This window comes from Leucopleurus acutus (assembly GCF_964270905.1).
Source record: "Leucopleurus acutus genome assembly, chromosome: 7".
Taxonomy (NCBI): Eukaryota; Metazoa; Chordata; class Mammalia; order Artiodactyla; family Delphinidae; genus Leucopleurus; species Leucopleurus acutus.
In genome coordinates, this window is record NC_139150.1 from 4,085,420 (window position 1) to 4,107,834 (window position 22,415).

The following is a 22,415-nucleotide window of genomic DNA, read 5'->3' on the forward strand; positions in this document are numbered from 1 at the left end:
TCACCCCCGTCCTGTCGGAGTGAGAACAGGGCAGACACTGGACCGCCACTGTTATGGGGAGACATTTAAGGGGGACAAGGTATAGGAAAATGATTCCTCAAAGGAGTGCCCAGGGACTTCCCTGGAGGTCCAGTGGTTAAGACTCTGCGCTTCCAGTGCAGGCGTGCGGGTTCGATCCCTGCTTGTGAACTAAGATCCCACATGCCGCATGGCGTGGCCCAAAAATTAATTAAATAAATAAATATAAATATAAATCTTTTAAAAAAGGAGTGCCCAATTAAGGGGTAGCCAGAGTGCCACCCTCCTGGGAACTGCCTCTGACCAGTGCCAGGTTGAGAACAGGGGCCTCTTTCTTAACTTTAAAATAGGACTGAAACTTTCACGATAGACTGATGAGCAGCTCTAAACCGCTGGCAGTCCTCAACAGATGAACTGGTTTGTGGGCTATTTTAGAAATTCAGTAATTTTCCTTCTCTTTACGATTCTGTTTTCGTTTCCTTTTTTTACACATTCTTTGAAAGGGTAAGAAACCCCGTATCGATCGATTCTGGATGCGTTCGCACGAATTCGGTTTTAAAATCCCATGAGTATATGGAGAACTGGTGTCAGTGATTCCTCCAGATGGGCAGCTAGAGGTGGCCCTCCGGGCGGAGACAGTGTTTACAGTAGCGATAATGTATAGTAATAATGAACATAAGGGCAATCATAATAAAGCCTTGTGAGCCTTTTAAATGTTGTGACATTTGCATGTATTAACTACTTGAGAAAATAATAATTCAATTAGGGAAAAATGTTCCCAATATAAAGGTCTGATGATTTCATTTTTCATAAGAAAATGGTATACATTGATCCTGTCTTAGTTCCTTCACTCATTCTCTCATTCATTCATTTATACAACAGAAGCCTGCTGTGTGCCAGGTACTGTGCTAGACCCCAAGACTATAATGAAGAAGAAAACAGGACCCTCCCCTCTAGGTTTATTACAGGCTACGCAGTAAAATGTGAAATTTTATTGGGTTTACTCACTGTGGCTGGTAGACTTACTTATTTTTAGAAATTAAGAAAAATACACAAGTATAGCTTTAGGTTGTTGATGTTTGTTGTGCTATCCTGGTTGTGTGTGCATCGTGGCCCGGCAGGGTGAGCTGCGCAGGGCAGCCCTTAGGCCGGGGCAGCTGAGACCCGTCCTGACCGCCTCTCGCCCTCGCACTGTCTTTCAGCCCTGCAGTCCTTCATCCGGGCCTACGCGACCTACCCCCGGGAGCTGAAGCACATCTTCCACATCCGATCACTCCACCTCGGGCATGTGGCTAAGAGCTTTGGGCTAAGAGATGCCCCTAAAAATCTCAGTGCCTTGGCCACAAAGAAGAAGAAAGCAAACCTGAAAAGGTAAGGTGGGCTGAATTTGTCCTCTGTTCAGATTGGCAGCCATGAGATGGTGTGGGGGGCTGCTGTGTGCCAACTTGCGTTTTTGTGGTAAATTATCGCCAGTATCTGCCCTTCTCTCAGTATGATGAGTGCTTGGAACAGCTGGAAAAATACCTAATCTGAATGCTTTTGAGGCACTTGCAGAAATTCGGTGATGGGTCCTGACCCAACTCCTGTTGGGTCCAGAGTAGTGGGGATTATTGGAACAGCAAGACTGCCCACGGATAGAGTAACTCTGGGGCTTTTCACACTCGGAGCTCCAGGTGTGCTGTGGTCCACCCTGGAAAGCTTCGGGGACTTGAAGGAAGACGGTGGTGAGTTCCATGAAACTCTGCTGCGGCCGCAGGGCTCCTGCAGGCCGGCTGGGCATGGGGGCCGGGCCTGGGGCTCCCAGCGCCGTGTGCCACTGTGCTTGGTGCTGGCATGCACCTCCAGCACTGAGCACGTGTAGGGCAAGTGCAGTGGACTCTTCTCCCTCCGCCCCCTGCTCCCCCGCCCAAAGAAAAGAACACGTTAGGAACGGTCCAGAGTCGGAGTGAGAAGTGTTGCCCTGCAGGTTGGGCACTGGGCTCCGAGTCCATCTTCACGACTTCAAGAGGTCCTGAGATGATTTCTCTCAACGAAATGCAGTTGTAAAAGGTCTTCTTTCTCTCCTCAAAGACAGGGTATTCATGGGAATTTCCTGGCAGTCCAGTGGTTAGGACTCGGCCCTTTCACTGCCATGGCCCTGGGTTCAGTCCCTGGTCAGGGAACTAAGATCCCGCAAACCACATGGTGGTGCAGCCGAAAAAAACACACCACACACGGTGTTCTTTTAGTACCAGCCCCAGCCCTTCGCGGGAGCTAGAGCTTCTTAGATACCAGGAGCTGCTTGTATGGGGGATTAGGGGCAGATCATTGTTTTATTTTGTTTTGTTTTTGCTGTACCCGGGCATCTCACTGTTGTGGCCTCTCCCGTTGCGGAGCACAGGCTCCGGACGCGCAGGCTCAGCGGCCATGGCTCACGGGCCCAGCCGCTCCGCGGCACGTGGGATCTTCCCGGACCCGGGCACAAACCCGTGTCCCCTGCATCGACAGGCGGACTCTCAACCACTGCGCCACCAGGGAAGCCCCCATTTTGGAATTTTTAAGATGCTTGGTCTTTTTTCTTATAGTAATCCCCCTCACATAGGACAACACTCCAGTAATTCTGTGAGGCAGGCATTTCCCCGCACGCTCTTCTCCGGTGCCCGGACAAGACTGAGACACGTCCGGCTCTGGTTTCTTCCAGGACGTTTTGAGGTGCAGAGCGTTGCCTGCTGCCACACTCTACCTGTCCTGGGCAGGGCTGCGGCCAGAGACCCCTCTGCTCTAGCCAGGTCCTCCCTGAGGGAGAAGGTGCCTCAGTTCCACTCCAGATTTGGGACTGCCGTGCACCAGAGTTAGGTTGCTTCCTTTGGGTTTGGGGTAGCTGACATCTGTACATAGTAACTGGTTTTAAGTATGTGACAAAACTATGAGGCTCGCAGTCAGGTCTGGAATGACCTCCTAGTGGTCTGGAAGCCTGGCCATCCTGTCCCACCGTCTCTAAAACGCCGACACGTGAAGGAGGTGGGAATCCATCTGCCACGTGATCACTGGTAAGAAACACGTATTTTGTTTATTCCTCTTCCTGCGAGTAAATGTGACCCCAGTATTTTACTGTCAGCAGCTGATCTACCTTTGCAAGCGTTAATAGCAGCTCTTCAGACTGGGTGTGCCCAGCCCTCAGCCAGGGAAGGCAGAGCGGGAGGCTCGAGGCGCTGGGAGTAGCGGGGGACTCGGAGCCAGCATTGTCCTTACCTTGCAAAGCCGCCGCCTCCCGCTTCAGCTGACCCGCGCTGGCAGATGGGCACCAGGGCTACGATACCCCTGTGAGCAGGGGATTTAGCCGGGCTTTATTTAGGGAAGAATGGGCTGATTAGCCGATAAAGAGCATGTAAGATGGTATGGGGCAGCCTTTGATGTCTGGCTGGCGCGGCGGGGAGCCGGGTGGTGAGTGACAGCAGTGTGTCACACGATTACCCCGCCCGTGACAGTGCCGCTGTCTGTTCTTGCCATGTCACCACTCTGTTACAGCGACTTTTTCCGTTGTTATGCCCTTCTCTTGAAGGCATTTCTCCCCACACTCCTGACACCCTCCCGCCCCACCCCTGCCTTGTTAATGCAGACGGGCACTCAAGGATACAGTAAGTACCTTTTTTACTGGGGGAGATCTTGTCACTCCTGGAGGAAGAATGGCTTTGCAGCTAATCTGCACATGGACCGTATCACTGTGGTCGGGGAAGCGGCAGAGAAACTTGACAGATTCTCTGCACCTCAGTCGGGGCTCGAGCCAGTGCCAGTCGCCGCTTTTTAAGGAACAGGAAAGAAGAGTCCATTAAACCCCACACAAGTGTGGAGAGTTACGCTGTGGCCACAATGATTGTCCTGAGCCGAGGCGTCTCTTCTGAAATCCGTCCGTCAAGGAAGAGAAGGGGTTCCTTGGGTTTTGTGTGGGTGGGTAAAATGATAGCACTAATTTCTGCGAATTATTCTGCATACTCCATTTATGGTGTTCGCTGCTAGAATGGTTACGTTATGGGCAAACCTCTGATATCTGCAAACCAAATTGATGAGACCGTAAGCAAAATCCTGTCTCGCCTGCCATCCCCAAGCAAGGAGCTCACCCGGGTGTTAGCGGATGAGGCCAGGGCAGGTTAGGCTTGGAGACTACTGGGCATTTCTGTGCAGTGACAGAGGGAACTTTTGTCTCCTCTATATGCCTTTATTCCTTCACTGGACCACTTTTCAGAAAAAGGAAAAAAAGAGTTAATGTCCCCAAATAAGGTCTTAATCAGCAGGTCTCTCTCTGTCTCCTTTTTGAGTCCCCAGTTCCGAAGGGGAACAGCAAGTGTCTTCGCCCTGCGCACAGAAGCACAGAGTCACGAGCACTCTTCTGACACTGACACACAAGCCTGTCAGAACAGCCCGCCCCCCCAGATACCTCCATATCCACGTGCACAGGGAGTCGGTGCTGTTGGTAGAAGTTTGAATGGCCCCTTAGCAACATCCATCACGAGCACAGCATTTTCCTCCCGTGAGATGCAGTTCTTCTTTTGCAGCTAGGTAGATTCAGCAGTCCCTGAGCAGCAAAGGTAACATACCTCCCAAAATTTCCATCTCCCCAGGAGTCGCTGAGACCTGGCGCTGTCTGCTCTGGGAGGGCAGAGCTGTGTTGTTTGCCAGGGTGTCTGTCTGTCTGTCTAGGCAGTCACACATGTGAGTAGAACCTGTCCAGGACCAGTGAGCAGACAGCTTCCTCATCCGTTTGACACTCTGTGGTCAGTGGTTCAAGGATATAGAAAGTAATGAGCCTTAAAGTCTTAGTGTTATGGTGGCAATGTGAAAGGGCGAGTCTGTTGGGTTTAAACCACCCTATCTCATTTGGATTATATGCTATAATTTTAAGTTCACTTTCCCCCAAACTGTTTAGTTTGCAGCTCCCTAAGGCTGGTCTCACCACTGACTTCTACCATCTGGGTCTTTCTGAAGTTCTTCTTAGTGCGTAGATTTCTTTGTATAAATTTTCTCAAACCAGCCCAGCTAAGTGTTACCTGGTAGTTCTCATTTGATCAAAAAGTAGGGCTGTCTGATCCCTTAGTACTTACTGGATCTGGGTGTGCTTGGTCAGGGCTCAGCAGGCTGGGATCCGTAGTGGAAGGGGACGGAGCTGGTCCCCTGGGGCCGGGCCTCTCATCCTAGCCACCATACCCAGCAGGACAGAGCATGTCCTTCACCTCTGTTACTTCCAAAGTTCTACATTTAGTGTACTTGTTAAAATAAGGAAACGTCCTTAGGAAGGTCATTCTTGCCAGACTTTTCTCATCTGTGGAATGCTTTATCATTGAAGTTCAAATCAGAGGTTTTGTAGACCTCCACTTCAGGGTCATTTTTCACCTTTTTTTTAAAAATTTATGTTTCTCTTTTTTCATTGAAGTATAGTTAATATACAATGTTGTGTTAGTTTCAGGTGTACAGCAGAGTGACTCAGTTATACGTATATATTTATATATTTTTCAGATTCTTTTCCATTATAGGTTGTTAAAAGGTACTGAGTATAGTTCCCTGAGCTCTACAGTAGGACCTTGCTGTTTACCTGTTGTATAGTAGTGTATATATGTTAATCCCAAACTCTTAATTTATCTCCCACCCACCCCCCCATCCCCTTTGGTAACCATAAGTTTGTTTTCTACGTCTATGAGTCTATTTCTGTTTTGTAAATAAGCTCATTTGTATCATTTTTTTAGCTTCTACCTCTAAGTGATAAGTGGTGTTATTAGTCTTTGTCTGACGTACTTAGTATGATCATCTCTAGATCCATCCATGTTACTGCAAATGACATTATTTCATTTTTATGGCTGAGTAGGATTCCATTGTATACATATATACCGCGTCTTCTTTATCCATCCTCTGTCGATGGACACTTAGGTTGCTTCCATGTCTTGGCTATTGTGAACAGTGCTGCTGTGAACATAGGGGTGCCTGTATCTTTTCAAATTATAGTTTTCTCCCGTTTTTCATCTTTGAAGGCCTTTGCTCTGTCCCTCTCTGTGATTGTCACTCTCACTTTTTCAGTAATTATTAAATAACTTGTGAGGGTTACTGTGTTGAATAGACTGTAGTTTGAGAAGTTCATACCCCCATCAGCCATCTCCCTGCCCCTCCACTTGTTTCTTAAATGCTGACTGTGGGAGTGTCATGCAGTAATTGACGAGAGCCTGGGTTTTACCCACACCGGCATCTGGGTTGGGTCACTTACCGTTTCTGTTCCTCAGTCCCCTCGCCTCTCAGATAGTGGCGCGGAGCCTCACAGTGTTGTCTGGGGATCAACCAGGTGGCGAGTACAAAGCATCGACTCAGTGTCTGGGACATGAACACGGGAGCACTTGCGGAGGTGGTGACCGAGACAGGAGCACTGGTTCTTCCCGCCGGCCTTCATCACACTTAGAAGCATCCCTGGAGCAGAGAGAGTGAACCTGTCATTAACTGTCCACCTTTTAGCACCTCGAAGTTTTCTTGTCAGGAACCACCTTGAGAACGCGGGGCTGGTCCCCTCCAAGACGAGCGTGAAGATGCTGCAGCTGCGTCTCCCTGCAAAGCAATATTCTCGTCATTAAGCATCTTGCCTGCCAATTGTTATGTGGCCTTTACAGCCTCCCTAATATCACTTAATTAGCTGAAGGCAAACCTGGAATCTTGCCCACCGTGAAAATTCTCTCCGTTTCCTTGAGCCAGTCATCGTTCTGTAGGAAGACAGAGTGGCCAGACGTGAGGTCAGAGGCTGGACAAAGCCCCGTTTGGAAACATGGGGGTTCCTCTCCGCACCTGATCTTGGAGCAGCGTCCTGCACTGCTCATCCCTGCCCTGATCCCTCTGGCCTCCTGGTCTCCCCCGTCAGCCTCCCCACCCCGTCCCCACGGATCCCCTCAACTTCATTGTAGAACAGTCCACTGCTGGGTCTCCTGCGGCCCTTCCGGTCCCGCTGACCGGTGCTCCCCTTGCCCGTCGTGCCCCCACTTCTTCCAGCCTTTCGGTGATGTCTCCTTACTCTAATAATTAGGACACACCCCCTCTTCCCTCTCCCCACGGCCTCAGCTGGCACCCCTCCTTTCTCGTTCTCTCCCGGGGCCTTTGCCCGGCATGCTGCGGGCCTGGGCCTCTCCTCACCCCTCTTCGTCTTTGGGCCTCCGTCCCTTCTTCGAGGAAGTCTCCTCTGGCACTCCTGCCTGGGTGGACACCGCATGCCCCCGTTCCACCCCCCACCCCACCCCTCACCGCCATCACAGTAGCCCTACACTTGTCTGTGATGTTTGTCTGTGTGGTTCCTATCTCTCCCCTCCGTGTAGCTCAGGGTAGAAACCCTGTCTGGTTTTCCTCATCGCATCCCCAGCACTTACCTGGCACGCGATAGGTGCTCAGGAAGTAGTTTTGAATAGATGAACGGAACCTGAAAGTCTTCTGTAATTCTGAGAGGAAGAGCATAAAGGGAAAGAGAAAAGAGGGGTTGTTCTGACAGGAACCAGGTAAATGCCTCTTAATTGTTTAGTTAGCCCAGCAAACAGCAAATCCTGCCTTTCAGAGCGCCCCGTCCACTCCGTAGTCTGTCCTGAGAGAACAAGCATGGGGTCACTTTCCTCTTGGCATGAAATAGTCCCCGAGAAGGACTGAGCCTCGGGCCCTGTTTCCCCGACGTCACAGTGGAGGAACCCACAGAACGTGGAGATGAGTGGGTTTGGGATCGGGGTCTCCACCAGCCTGGGTAGGGCCAGGGCAGATGCCCACAGAGGGTCAGTTCACTCGACCTCAGCCTGAAGACCAGAGGGAAACAGCTAGGACCACCGGCAGTGACTGTGAGGACAGGTGTGCGTGTCCCGTGGGGCAGGGGAGCAGAATCTCCTCTCACAGGCTGCTAGGGAGCCGTATGAAAACACAGGAGGGCCCATGCTTTAAAGGTGAGCTCGGGTTAAGGGAGAGAATTTTCACTAAGAGCCTGGGTGAGCTGTATGGACTGTAGCCGAGACCATGTTCTACCGGCCTCTGTGTCAAGGGTGATGAGGTGGGTGACTTCGAAGCCCACGCTGGCTTGCCTCTCTGGGACATCTATACCGACAAGAAGTGTCCAGACTGGGACAAGGGGCAGGACGAGTGCTGTGGACGGTGGCTGGGTCTCTCTGGGTGAAGAACACCGGCACAGAGGGGTCACTTGGGGGTGATGTGATTACTGAGGTCCCCCCGTTGCGTTCACACACAGCCCTGGGTTGAGCTGCATGGGCAGGGCTCCTCGGAGGGCCGCCCTCAGCACCCCCGGCGCAGCTCCAGGTTGCTCCCTGCGCGCCGCCAGGCGCCAGCCCTGCACACGCGGCTCTTCACATCTGGTCCTTGCTTCTACCACTGTTCGTTCTGCCTGACGCCGTGCAATTAGCAGCCTCCTCGTGAAACACCCCCGCCACCGGTCCGTGCCCACCCCCGGCTAATGAGGCAATCAGGGGGATTTCACAGTGACCCTGCGCTGCCTCCACACCTGGGTCACCTGCAGACAGCGGGAGCCACGGGGCGTGTGCTTTCAGGCAGGCAGTCAGGGCTGACAACAAAGAACAGGAACCCAGCCAGCCTCTCCCGGGAGGATGCTGGAGACGGCACATTCCCGTTGGAGCCTTCCCGGCCCTGGAGTCTGAAGATGTGCCTGGCCCAGCACGCGTTGGCAGATGCCAGACCCACGAGGCCTCGCGCAGCAGGAGACCCGACTCTGCAACGCCTTGTCCTTGCTCCAGGCTCTTCTAGTTCAGACTATTCGAGAAATCAGGAAGGAAGGAGCACGACGGTCCCCCAGCTCTCCGCTTGCTACTCGCAGCTTAGTTCAGGCCGACTCCCCTCCTCTCACCTGTCCCCACGTTCCTTGGGCTCCTTCACATCCCCAGCCCCTCCACATACGCCTTGCTCTTATGCCACAGAGCCTTTCCGTCTGGTTAGGACCCATAGGGAATGACCTCAGGTCTTTTCCAGATGTTCTCTCCATTCTGGTCCTGACGTTCCAGCAGCAGGCTGACACGTGGAGTGACGTCTTAACCAATAAGTAGTCCAGAAGAGGGGTGTGGTTTGAGAGCGCCGACATCCCGGAGTGACGGCATCTGGCTGTCTGCCAGCATGTCTCTTGAGGGAGTACGTGTGCCCCTGGCCGTGCTGAATCCACACGCGTTGTCTCGTTGAGCCTCACCAGGTCCCTTCGACCACGGCCGAGTTCCCAGTAACTGGTGAGAAAGTGGACGTGCCCAGTCATGTGGCACTGAGTCTGAGAGACTTGGGAGCCCACATTCCTGGCACTCGTCTCCTTCCTTGCATGCACCCGTTTGGAAGCTTCTGGTTTCTATGATTAGTGTTAGGCTAAGTAACAAGTAGATGAATTCTGTTAAGGGTGTGTTTTGCCCGTGAACCGATAATTCTTTGTGTAATGGGAGAAATGGACTTAAAGCAGAAGGCGTTCTGGTGCATATATGGAAGGATTTGATTTGAAGCCGTCAGAATGGCAAACCCTGCAGTGGGTGCGAGCAGGTTTCTGCTCATGGGGCAGATCTGAGAACAGACAACTGCGGGCAAGATGTGGATCCGGCTTTTTCTCTAGTCTCCTTCTGAGTCTAGAGGCAGAGGGTGCAGTGGGAGAGGCCCGGGCTTGGAGTCAGGCGCTCAGCAGCAGCTCCGCGTTGCCGCGGGGCCTGTCAGGTCGTGTGGGGCGTGGGGAGGGATGATGGACACGCGGCACCGGCCGGGGCTTAGAGTCGTCGTCCAGGAAATGCTGATTCCTCTGCCCCTGCCCGCTTCTCTCTGAGTCTGTGAATAAAAAGTGGAAGCTTCACGGGAATTCCCTGGCGGTCCAGCGGTTAGGGCTTGGCGCTGTCACTGCCGAGGCTCCAGGTTCAATCCCTGATCGGGGAACTAAGATCCCACAAGCCTCGCGGTGTGGCCAAAAAGAAAAAGAAAAAAAGTGGAAGTTTTATAGACTCTTCCCCGAACGCTCCCGCCCACCGGAACCTTGTGCCATCCGTCACATTACTCCTTGGTTGTAAGACCTCCGCTTCAGGGCTCCCAGCAGCGGGGTAGGGGGGACTCGCCACCTCCAGGGTGGAGTTAGTTAGAGCTAACTAGTTAGAGCTCCTGAAATGAGCCCAGATTGACCACTTTCACTTTCCACCCTTTGGTCTCCGGGATTCAAATGCTGAATGTGCGTGACTTACAAAGCTGACGATACAAGGTGTTGTTATTGATCAAAGCAGTCCCGGGTCCACGTGACGAGGCGTCCGGTGTCTGATGACGGCTGCTCATCTCCTCTGCCTTTCCTCTTTCCGGATTGTTAATGATAATTATCGTCAGCGTGTTCCCGGTGCCTTCAGGACAGGCGCTCTGATACGGGCTTTGATTCATTAGTTCGTTTAATCCTTTCGAGAGTAAGCAGCCTGGCACTGAGAGAAGTAGTACCTCGGCCAAACTCAGAAAATAGGTCCCACAGCCCCTGCAGGACGGTGCCGGGGTCCTCCCCTCCGAGGGCCAGCTCCGCCCCGGCGCCTCCAGCTGCCCCACGTCCCAGCCTGTCGTCTGGGCGGCTTTTCTCTCCGCCCAGGTTCTTGTCAGAATCTGGCTCCTCCAACTGCCCAAATGTGCAGTAGAGCCCGGCCGGCCCAGAGAGCAGGGCAGTCATGTCTGTCACTGCAGCCAGTGGTGACAGCAGAGACCACGGCTGCCACCCACGTGGGGCTCAGCCGCGGCTGGGCTCCGGTCAGAGCCGTGGGTTTCCTCCTCTGGTCCTCCCATGTCCTCACGTGCTGTCCCTCTCCCGGGGCGGGGCCAGGACTCGCACCCTGGCCTCCTGGCTCGACGCTGTGCGGCTTCTCCCACCCTCGGCTTCGGGTCAGCCTGTGGCTCAGGCAGCTGAGCCCCTGCCTGTGTGCACATGTGACGAGCCAGACCACCCGCCTTCTCTGGCGCAAGAGCGTGGGCCCCCAGTTCAGGGTCACCTTTTAGCCGAGCCCATCCCTCTGGCCCGTTGGGGTGCTCTGCCGTCCAGCGTGCTAGCTGTCCCTGCAGGCTCCATTTCATCTGCAGAGGTGATAAATACGCCTCATAATGTCATTCGAGTCATCGATAATGGTGTCAAGCAGGGCAAGCCCAGAGGGTTTGGAGCTGGGATTCTGCCCAAGCTTATCAGTCTCCGTGTTTGCAGGATACAGTCACGCCAGTTACAGAAACACAGAATTGTTGCCATGTGCACTCTGCATTTCTCCATCTTAACGTTTTCACAGAGAATTAGATTCTATAAAGCACCCTTCGTTTTACCTTCACGCTACCCCTTGCGTCCACGTGGAGGCCCTTTCTGACGTGTGAGGAATCTCAGCTTAGGGGAAGCTACTGACTCTGCAGGGTCGTCAGCTAGGTGAGGGCCGGGCTGGGATTCCAACCAGCGCCATCAGGGTCCTGCTGCCGCACCTCTTCCCCAACACCGCCACCTGCTGTGTGACGTCCAGGCCTGGCTCCTGACAGAACTTCCATAAAGGTCTCTGGCACTTGGACAGGCACTTCTGGGATCCTGACTCAGGGCATCGCTTTCAGACCTCGGCCATCTCTAAGCCTTGTCTCTGTCCCCCTTCCCGTTGTGGGCGCCTTTCCGGGCAGCAGGTTGGTCATGGCATCTACATACTGATCGCCTGTGACCTGCACGGCCTGGCATCCACCTGCCACCAGGTCTTCACTGGGTCTGGTTGTTAGGTGTGAGGCAGAGACCCACTTTTTCTCCGTCTCTGCGTACACAGAGCCACTCAGGAATTTTCTGGAATGATACCCACTGCCTCAGCAGGGCTCCCCTGGAGTGGAGTGTCTTCTGGGGCCCTGGGAGTTTTACAAGCACTAGAGTCGGTATGGTCCTAAGAAATCGCAAAGAAGGCATCCCTAAAATGGGCAGCCCATCAGCGTGCATCTCTGCCGAAACAGAATCCAGAGGTTAAGGAGCCCTGATGCACTTCCTTTTCCTTCGATGGCCGTAAAAGGTCTGATAGCTTGTTTCCCTTCAGTGGGCTAAATTATCGTCCCACACTGCCGGGTTCCGCACCTGAACTACCTTGTTGCCTCAGGGGGACTGCTTGTCACCTTCTCCCTGGAGTTGTTGGTCACTCTCACTGTCATCTGAGAGCCCCCTGAACCCCCTCCGATTCTGGGCCTTTGCTTCATCCGTAAGGGCGAGGCAGGAGGGTAGAAACTTGGAGTCAGCCTCACGCCTCGGAAGCCTTCCCTGTCTCCTTCCACGGCCACTCAGAACCCAGGCTTTTCTTCCAGTCGGGGGGCTTGCTCCTGCTGCAGGGTCCTTGGGGCCTCAGTGTGGCCCTGGGCCATCTGCTTACAAGCAGAATTTTTCAGATTAGAGAAAGAAATGTGCTTTACTGGTCTTCTGTCTTGTCTGTTTTAATTATACCACAAGAGAAAAATCCCTCACAAAAACGAACTGAAAGCCAGAGGCAAAGAGGTTTTTGATAAGTAAAAATTAAAATACTTTGATATTTCAGCCCAGGGTAAAATTGTACCACTTGATTTTTTTTCCCCTAAAGTGAGTATACTGCTTTTCCTGATTACAAAAATAATAATGTGTTTATTGTAAAAATTCGGGAAATAGAGAAAAGCTTAAAAATCATCCAATAAAAGCCCACAATCCAAGTTAATCTTTTTTTTTTTTTTTTGCGGTACGCGGGCCTCTCACGGTTGTGGCCTCTCCCGTTGCGGAGCACAGGCTCCGGATGCGCAGGCTCAGCGGCCATGGCTCACAGGCCCAGCCGCTCCGCGGCATGTGGGATCCTCCCGGACCGGGGCACGAACCCGTGTCCCCTGCATCGGCAGGCGGACTCTCAACCACTGTGCCACCAGGGAAGCCCCCAAGTTAATCTTAATTCACGTTTTTTGTGGCTCCTACTTTCTCTGCAGGTGTACACGTAGGATCTTTTTATGTCTATAATGAGATTGAGCAAATCATGATTTTTTAAAACTGCTTTTTTCACTTGTCATCCAGCTGTTACTCTTACGATGCACTTTATCAGGGGTTCCAAAGGTCTTTGAGATCTGCTGTAACGTGAATGTTGCTTCTGTACTGGAAATATTTCGTGCGGGGAACTTGCTCCTTGTGGTAAAAACTTAGAGCACAGTGGTTAAGTGTGTACATCGCGGAGTCGGACAGTTCTGGGCCCCGATCCCACCTCCTCCCTGGACGTGCTGTTTGACCTCCCTGCACCTCAGTTGCCGTGCCCGTGGTGCCTCTTTCACAGGATTGTTGAAGTGAATGAGTTAGATGCCTCTCAAGTGCTTACAGCAGCACCTGACGTAAGTAGGTGTCATGCACGTGCTAAGAATACAGTTATTATTAAAGTCACGGAGCCAGTGTCAGTGGCTATGCTTTGACGTGCTTTATATTTAACTCCGTTAACCCCTGTCATTGCTTATATGTTAATGTGTGTGGTGGACCCCGCAAACGTGGGCCGCCACTGTCGTCATCACCATCATCATCTACTCTTTAAATGTGGCCTGCAGGACGTGTTCTAAAAGTCGGAAGGAATGTACTAGAGGTACATTTCAAGACCTTGGGGGAAGAGATTGCTTGTTCAGTGACTGTCTCGGATAACTGGATAACTCTTGGGAAGAAATAGTTAAATTCGCCACATCCTACCATAAGCCAGAACAAATTCTAGATAGAATTAAAGCAGTAGCAGAGGCTAAACGAAGATATCCTTGAATATTTTAAAAAGGCTACGGTGAGGAAGACTTTTCTGAGCATGGTCCTAAAGCCGTAAAACATAAAAGAAAATATCGAGAGGCTTGACAGTACATAAAAATGCACAGTTTACCTCATGATAAAATGAAAAATTCTGTCCTGCAAAAGGATGCCATCAGCAAAAGCCTGCGTTAGAATGGCTTTTTACCTATAGGACGATCGTCTGTGAATGGATTGATAAAGTTGGGAGAAGGTCCTGAGATCGCTCTTCTCCAGCGGCCATCCTAGCAGGCGTATTGATTTCCTAATTAGGCTGTGATTTCACCTCATTGGCAGTGAAAGTGGCATCTGCCTATCCTGCTGGGTAATCCAGCCTGGTAACCAAGGGGGGGTTATCCAGCCTTCACTGCAAGGGAGTTCCCTGTGGTTAGAGAAACTGATCTGTTGCCTGGTAACCACAGGATTACTCCGGTGGACGCGCAGGACGCCCATTCGAGAGGGGTTTGGGCGTTGGGAGGGCAGGGAGGGCAAGAACGTTGGCAAGTTTCTGGGAGAACTGCAGCTTGGCAGGAGAAGCCCATCGTGGGCTTGGGTTTAGAACGTTTCATCTTCCCATCTGTACTTTGCCTTTTCGGCACTGGGCGTCAGAACAGAGGAAAAGCAGGCAGCGAGCTGGCCAAGGGAAAGGTGGGTCCCGTTGGGGTGGCAGCTGACAGCAGGGGAAACCCCTGCAGGGTTGACCCCAAGGTTCTTCCTCCCGAGGAATAGGTCTGAGTCTGGAAGGCAGGAACCCCTGTTTGCTGTCTGGACCACCACTCAGGGTTTGAGTTTGGGTCCCAAGTTGAAAGTCCATTGACTAGAATAAAATCATAAAGTAGCTATAGGAAATTTTGAGGTCATAACCTCAAGGCAAGCAGGACCGTCTCCAAGCCCCGCTTTCTAACAGCATCCTCTGCCTCAGTCGGTGTGGACTCACAGCCCCTTGACAAACATTCCTGATTGGTGGCATGACACACCCACCAGAGGTGACCTTCCACAGCCCCAGGGCCGGCTGAGTTTGCCTGGGAAGGGACAGATCTCACGTGGCTCGGAAGCAGACGAGAGCGGCGTGGGTGTGTGTACACACACCGGTGTGTCGCACGCCTCGGTGGGGTCCTTGGTGCTGGGTCTGGAGGCCCAGTGGTCTGAGCCCAGGCGCGCTGCCCAGCGCCTTCGGCTGGAAGCGGGACGCATCCCCGGTCTGCTTGCGCTGCCGGCAGCTCGTGGTCAGTCCCCCAGTTGAGACTCTGGTTACTTACCTTGCGTCAGCAGTGGCCGGAGCCGTCGTTGAAGTGCTAGGGCTTACGCTGGGGCGGCTGTTTTGACTGATATTTTGCATATTTTGAAACTCAGGTTGTTACATGTAAAATTATACACGATGTGAGCACCTGCCTTCAAACGAGGGGGGAGAGGAAGCGTTCCTTCCCGTCACAGCCTGTTCGCTCCGGCTGTCGTGTCACCTGGCTAAAAATAAACCGCAAGCAGGGGAACTGACAGCCTTCCGTTTGGAACGAGTTTAGCGCGTTCCGCTGCAGGCCCGTCTCTTGCCGCTTCCCAGCCACGCGTGAGGCCCAACATGTGGACGGACCTCCCCCGGACACCAGGGCACACAGTCCACACGGGCAGGGTCTGGGGGGTTAGAACCGCTGCTGTGCACAGAAGGGTGACGCGGTCACCAGAGCCCCAGCCCCACCGTCAGGCCTCAGGGCCAGTCCTGGCTCCTGTGTGGCCTGGGGCGGGGGACAGGGAGGCGGAGGTTCGCTTGGCATCTCTGGGCTTCAGCTGCTCCGTTTTTAACGCTGATTGTCTGCAACCCACATGCCAGCCACCAGCCAGCACTCCGTATGTCTTACTCTCTTCAATTTTTACGCATCCTATGAACTTCGTTCCAAGTATCATCCCCATTTTTCAGATGAAGAAGCCCGCGTCACCCGTTCACCACGTCATTCAGCTAATGAGCGACAGAGCCGGGTTCCAGCCCAGGCACCTCCTTCACCCTTCAGCTGTCCCCTCACTCCTCCCTCTGTCATCTGGCCTCTGCCCGCATCGTCCCACTGAAACGTTTCAGTGAGACCACGAAGGCCTCCTCCACGTCAGATCGTGGTCATTTGTCACCCTTCACCCCGCTGGACCTTCCTGTCCTGCCCAATTGTTCCATCCGGGACCGGCTGCCTGGTGGGAGGAGCTCAAGCTTTGAGTCCATCGGCCCTGTGTTTGCATCTGGGCTTCTGCTCCTAGGAGCTGGATGGTCTTGGGGAGGTTACTTACCCTCCTCCAGTCTTGGTTTCCTTGTCTGTAAAATGAGATGGTAGCCATACCTGCCTCTCGGAGTGAAGATCAGATGTGGTAACGTAGAGCCCAGAGAGTCCTTCCCTGTGTGTTTCTCATCCTTTGACCAAGTTCCGTTCCTGCCCTTGCACGTACTCTTGTTGCCACAGTTGCCTAGCCGTTAAATACGGGCTCCTGTTATCCCCTTGCCTCAAACCTTTTTCCCAGCACAGGTTGACTTTGCATTTCTCCCCGTCTGTCACGGTAGAAACTGTTGTGTGACTGACACGGATTTAGCCCCACCGTTGCTTGCACCCTGCCTTCTGCAGCGGGAGTGTAAGGAGATATGGTTGCTTTAACCTAGTTACAATGGTGTCCCTTTCTTAATCAGTTTACTAGCACGGTATTAGTCCTGTTGTTAATTCCTGGGCTTTAAAGGAGTTCTGTTATGTTTATTTTTAGTCTGATTTATCTTCTGATTTTTACAGCAAAGGGAAATGCTGTAAATGTAAGTAGCAGAGGGTAACATCTGGCTTTTGTAAGAACCCAGGACACTGCCACGTCAGTGTTGAAGGAACTGCAGGCAGAGCAAGATGGATTCTCTGGTAACGACTCTGTTGTTTTGGTTAGGATCCTGTCTTAAGAAACATTATTTTACTCTTCAGTTTTCATCATCATTTTTTCTGTGTACGACTAAACTTCTACAAGTTTCCCCCTCTGCTTTTCTAATCAAATTAATGATGAGGCTGCTGTCTTTTGAAAACAGTTAGCAGGATTCACCATCTGACATTGATTTTCAGTCTTGGGCATTTTCCCTGCGGGTTGGGGCAGGTGAGGACCTCCCTCCCATTCCTGGGGCCGCTGCCGTCCATTCCCGGTGCGGACACTGACCGGTCTGCCTAAGCACACCTGGGTTTGGGGTTTTGGGGGTCAGAAATAATTTACAAGAGTCTCTTCGGTGGGTGAAGAGGTGTCTGTGGCGGACACCCCAGCCCTCACTGTTTGGCCGCCAAGCCCGGTCCCCAGGAGGAGGCCAGTTGCTTTGAACTGCACGGGGAGGTGGGCGCCGAGGGGGGCGTTCCCAGGAGCTGCTAGCGGGCGCTGACTGCTGGGTTTCAAGGCGGGTTTTTCCCCTTCTTTTGGCAAACCGCTGTGTCATACACCTCATTTGCCGTCAGAGTGTGAGTGTGTTTTCGCTCTTTTTTTTCCCCATGAAAACAACACAGAGCAAAGCCTCACTTTTAAAAATGCCGTGATATTTTGCCGCCGTTATGAGAATCTGTCAGCGCCGTATCTAATCTTCTGGTGCATAGACTATCAAAACAAGCGCCATTGGAGGGATTGTACTTCTGTTAATACAGAAATGTCAGCTCTGCAGTCTTGGAACCAGCTGCCAGCAGCCTCTTTCCAAATGGAAAAGAGAAAAGTAATAAAGTTTCCTTTCCCCTCTTCAGGCCTGACCTGCACAGGAAGACCCAGAGTAAACAGCGCCTTGCTGAAATCTTGCGTTCGGAATACTCCAGCGGGATGGAGACCAGCGTCACCAAGGTCAGAGAGCAGAACAAACGCGCAGGGCCCGGCAGCCAGCCTCGCAGCGCCGTCCGAAACCAGCGCCCAGCCTTGGCCGTGGGGACAAACCAAAGCCGAAAGCCTTGCGGAGGGACAGCGAGACTTCCCAGGAAGTAGTTTTAAGCTCTGCCCCCACGGGACTGGGCCTCGGTGGATCCCGGAGGCGGGTCCTGTTCTCCTCGGAGGAGCCTTGTGAGGATGAAGGGTGCCGCCCCCCCCTGCAGACCCGGTGACCCGGTGCTGTGCGGAGACACGCTGCAGCCTGAGGGGTCGGTGGGGGGGGGGTCAGCACAGGATGGATCAGCCCCTAACCTGCCTTGTAGGTCTCTCGGATTTATTCCATCAGTGCCCGTAGACCGCATGGTGCCACCACGACCTCATGTAAAAGACTAACGTCCTTCGCTGCGGCCGGGAAGGGATTTGATCCCGCCTTGCGATGACGTTCTGAAGAAGTTTCACGGTTCACTTCAAGCTGCCCTCTCTACGCATATGTTGGCCTGAATTTTGTAAAATGAGATTTTAAAAGCTGAACTGAGTCGCTAAAAGAAGAGAAAAAAACCTGTTTATCAGATCTTCTTGATGTACAGATGCTTTATTAAAAAGGACCAAAGGAGCATTTGGCGTGGGTCCCCAACGCCTCCAGGGGTCACATTTCCCGTGCGCAGGGGCTCCAAGCACCACATCCCTTTCACATGCAATGCTCTCTCCTCCTTGTCCAGGGAAATTGTACTTTCTCAGGACTAATTGATTTACTGTTGCCTTTTTATTATTTGCCTTTGAAGTCAAAGGGCACCAGTGTCCTGAGCTTTTTCTCCCATCGAATCCCCTCTTGTCTTCCAGAAAGGTCCTGGGGTCTGTATTGTGGCCCAGGCCACAGCTGCCCCTCCCCCATTGTGTTTCCTGGGAGGTTTGAAAGAGGAGCCCCGCGGCGTATCGATTGCCCAATAAATGTAAGATTTGGACACGGGTAACTCCAGAGGGGTCCGAAGGAGAAGGGGGAAAGCCTCAGCACCTCTCTGTGCGCTGGGCAGTGTCCTCTCCACTTTTCCTCCTGTCCTCAGCCCACCCCCCCCCCCGCGCACCCTGAAGTTACTGGCATGGGTGTCGAGGCCCCACTTCTGGAGCCCCTCCAGATCACATGGCCTCAAGGGCCAAGGGAGGACCGTGAGAGTTCTAGGGTGGGCTGTCTGTGCGGATCTTGGGGAGCGGGTCGGCGTCCCTGCATCCATCCCTCGGGCGTGAGGTGAGCCTCGGCTGGTGCCACACCAGCAGGGACTCGTCGTAAGGGTGACTGTGAGCCTAGTAAGCCCCGGTCCCCTGCGGGAGGGAAAATGTGACCTCGCAGACCTGGCTGTCACATAGGAGTTAAAAGGAACGGTTGGTGAAATCTGTAACAATGATAATAAATAAGTCAACCTGCAGCACAAGTCCTCCTGACTTTGGGCAAAGCTGCCACCTTTCTTTTATTTCCGTGCGTAATGGTCCACGTGATTTGGATGAGAAAAGGAGGGATCAAACTTTATAAACAAAACCCAGCTGTGTGAGAAACAGGATTAATGCCAGTGATCTAGGATGATCAAAGAGGAACCCTACTCTTTAATTTTTTTTTCCCCCATAGTATTCATTCCATTAAAGCGGGAGTCTGCACTCCTGGGGCGGGGGCCGGCGGGGGGGCGGGGAGAAGTGCCAGAACTGTGCAAAGCATGTAAGTGACTGTAGTTCTGAGGTGGAAACTCACTCTTACTTTGCTGACACTTAGGTGAGCGTTTCTTGCCATAGGTGCTATGTGGGCCTGTTTCTAAGTAGAATGAGTGTATTACCCCCAGTTAATAAAGAAACATGGATTTAGCAGCTTTAGGGTTAATATTATCTAAATTTAAATAACCTTAAAATAAATCTCTTTCTTATTATGGCTCGTGACAGATTATACATTTCAGGCATCAATTAGGCAAAGCTTTTAGCCTAATTCCACTGTACCTATTCTAATTTTGTGTGTATTTCCAATCGTGCCTCTTTTTCTAATTTCCCAAACTTACCTCTTTCTCTGTGTCATAAGCCTGATGCCCATATTTAAAAGTCGGAGAATCTGGACATTTCATGGAATGTTGCAGCCTAAATAAAGCTTTTTTCCCTCATGGGCTTGTAAAATGCTTTGTTTTCGAATCCTAGACATCTTCCTGTTTGCAACCCTTAGCGCTGCACATCTTCAGAGGGGGCCCCCCATTCTCACGCACTGAAGGGCAAAGAGCCCTTGGTGAGTGATTAAGGCAGCGCTGATGCAATGCAAACGGCATTTTCCACTCAGACAAGCAGAGACAACCGAACCTCAGCAAAGGACATTTTGACAAAGCCCAGTGGATTCCTTTGATTTTTTTTCCCCCCTGTGGTGAGGGGAGGAGAGATTTAGGGAAGAAAGGGGAGTAAATGAGAGCCCCTTAAGGCAGCTGGATCCAAACGGCTAGCGCCCTTGGTGTTGAGCACTTGAGCCCCTCAACGTAAAGTCAGCGGAAGCCGTTAAAATCCAACCATCGCTTCCAGGAGACAGAAATGTAAGGCTTTCTTTCCACTGGAGAAGTTGCCCTGCTTGCGAAGGGCGCTCCACTGGTCTCGTTAAATGCCTGCATGACCGTGCCGCCTTATCTCTTAATCTGCTCCACAGAGAAGAAGTTCGGAGCAAAGGCTTTCAGCGTGCTGGCGGCTGGACACCCCTAAAATCAGCTCGGCTTCTCGAAAATGCCCGGAAGCCTTGCAGCGAGGCTGGCTGGGGGCTCTCAACTTCTCCACTTTGTTGCCCCTGCCCCCGCGGAGTCTACGTTTATAAGTTGGGGGGAGGTGTCAGTGCAGGAGTAGAGACACCCCCTCTCAGTGCCTCTCCTATTGTCTTGCCTGCTGGGGGTCTCACGCAATTCATTCTTCCTTCCCCCCCCCCCCGCCTTATTTTAAATGAGAGTTCACCCAGCCCCAGGGTTGGGAACCGGGAAACCGATTGAGCCTTCTAGATGGATGAAAGCCGAAGCCCACCTCACTGCAGAGGCTGTAAAGTTATTATCGCAGATGGGAAGTGCAGGACAATTTAAAATACTGTCATTATAAACTTGTAGGGAAGTCTTGTTCTTCATTAATGTAAGATATGAAATCACCTCGGCGGTACAAGGACAATTACATAGTTGGGAATGTGTCTGTGATTTACACGGCCGCTGTGTAAATGTAAGGGTGGTTGATCCAGTATATGTCCCTCACTTACACAAAATGAAAAGCACACCGGTGCAAGTTGTCCTTTGATAGATTTTTAATATGATTTTAAAGAGTTTTGTTTGGTCTCATTCTTATTCAATGAGATTAATTTAAAGCACTTATCCCCTGGGTTTAAGTCAATCCATGTAGGATTTGGGCAGGGTTTGTTGCATGGGGGGTTGTGTTTGCAGGAGGCTGTGAGAGACTCCTTTCCCACTTCATTAACCCTGAGTTGGGGACGGTCCCCCGTCACCCCCCACCCCAGCCAGAGCTGGGGATTTACCAACCCCCATTCACATGCTAAAGAACTTGAAAGCCAAGGCGCTCCTTGACTTAATTAGCCGCTGTGCATTTTGCAAAATTAGAATAATACCCTCACCATCCCGGGAAAGAAAAGCGGTCGTGTGAGGGTGTTGGGCGGTGGGGAGGAAACAGTAGCAGGGTCCGGCGGTGGGGCGGTGGGGGGGGGGGGGGGACGGGACGGTCAGCGTTTAAGCAGAACCCCACCCCTCCTGGCCAGGCCGTCCTCTCTGAGAGCAATCCTGCCGCAAAACTGGGGAGAGCTCGGCGTGCCGGCCCCCAAGCTTCCCAGCCCTGGGCGGATCCTGGGAGTCTGAGCTGCAGGTGGTGTGTGGGCGAGGGAGCACCTGAGCCCACCTCCCCAGAGAGAACTGCCTGTGGAGGTGACCTTGGCCCTTTGAACGTGAACCGGAGGTCTGGAGTCTGGCTCAGAACTTAAAGCCCTCTCCTGAGACCCTTGGAGTCGCAGGCTGGGGCCCGGCGGCAGACGCTGGGACCTGGCTTCCCTCTGGGTCGCATCCCCAGCACAGTCCCCGCGTGAAGGGGGGAGCGAGAAGATGCGGGAGTCGGGGGTTACCCGGTGCGGCGTCAGGTTCCCAGCGAAGGCTCGTCGGGTCCTACCCGGTGCGGGGGGCCGAGAGCCGCGTCGGCGAGCGCGAGCGGCCCGGGCGCGGGGCGGGTGGGGTGGTGGGGGGCGGGGAGTAGCCTCGGAGCCCATCTGTCGCCCCCGCGGCCGGCGGGCCGGTCACCAGCTGCCGGCGCCCTTGTCGCGGCCAGATGAGCCGGCTCAGCGAGGGCACCGCAGCCCGGCCCGCAGCCCAGCCAGCCCGGGCGCTGACCCCCACCCCGGCCCCCGGGAGCGGCTGAGCGTCCAGCAACCAGATGGAGAGGCAGGGGCAGGTGGGGAGCGGCGTGCTCACCTCACCGTAGAGATGGGAAGACTGAGGCCAGGGAGGAGGGGAGACCCCTGCCCACGACCACAGCACCAAGGAAGAGAGGGAGACGAAAATACTTCCTTACTGAGGGTGGAAGGAGCCCGAGTCCCAGAAGGGGACAATGAATCTCAAGGAGGGATGGGGAAGAAGGGCCGAGCGCGGACCCACCGACGGAGCGCGGACAGGCGCCTGGTCATTTGTAAGAAGTTTATTTCGACATTTAAAAAAGAGAGAGAACCCGAGGGGCCTGGCTGCCCCCCGGACGGAGGCCGGAGATGGGGACTGGAGGTCGGGGTAGGTGGGCAAGTCCCCTGACCCCTTCCTGCCCCGCCTGGGAGGAGGGT

At 53.0% G+C, this 22,415-nt stretch overlaps 1 protein-coding gene across 1 annotated transcript in view; it reads left to right on the forward strand.

The window, feature by feature from the left end:
* Positions 1–22,003, forward strand: part of DDX31 (DEAD-box helicase 31) — a gene marked incomplete at its 3' end in the record, with an annotated part of 77,259 nt that extends 55,256 nt beyond the window's left edge. Inside the window, exons 19-21 of the mRNA XM_082843726.1 lie at positions 1,221–1,389; positions 17,488–17,698; positions 21,914–22,003. Coding sequence (XP_082699852.1) covers positions 1,221–1,389; positions 17,488–17,698; positions 21,914–22,003 — 470 coding nt within the window. The remainder of the gene's footprint in view (positions 1–1,220; positions 1,390–17,487; positions 17,699–21,913) is intronic.
* Positions 22,004–22,415: the final 412 nt, after the last annotated feature.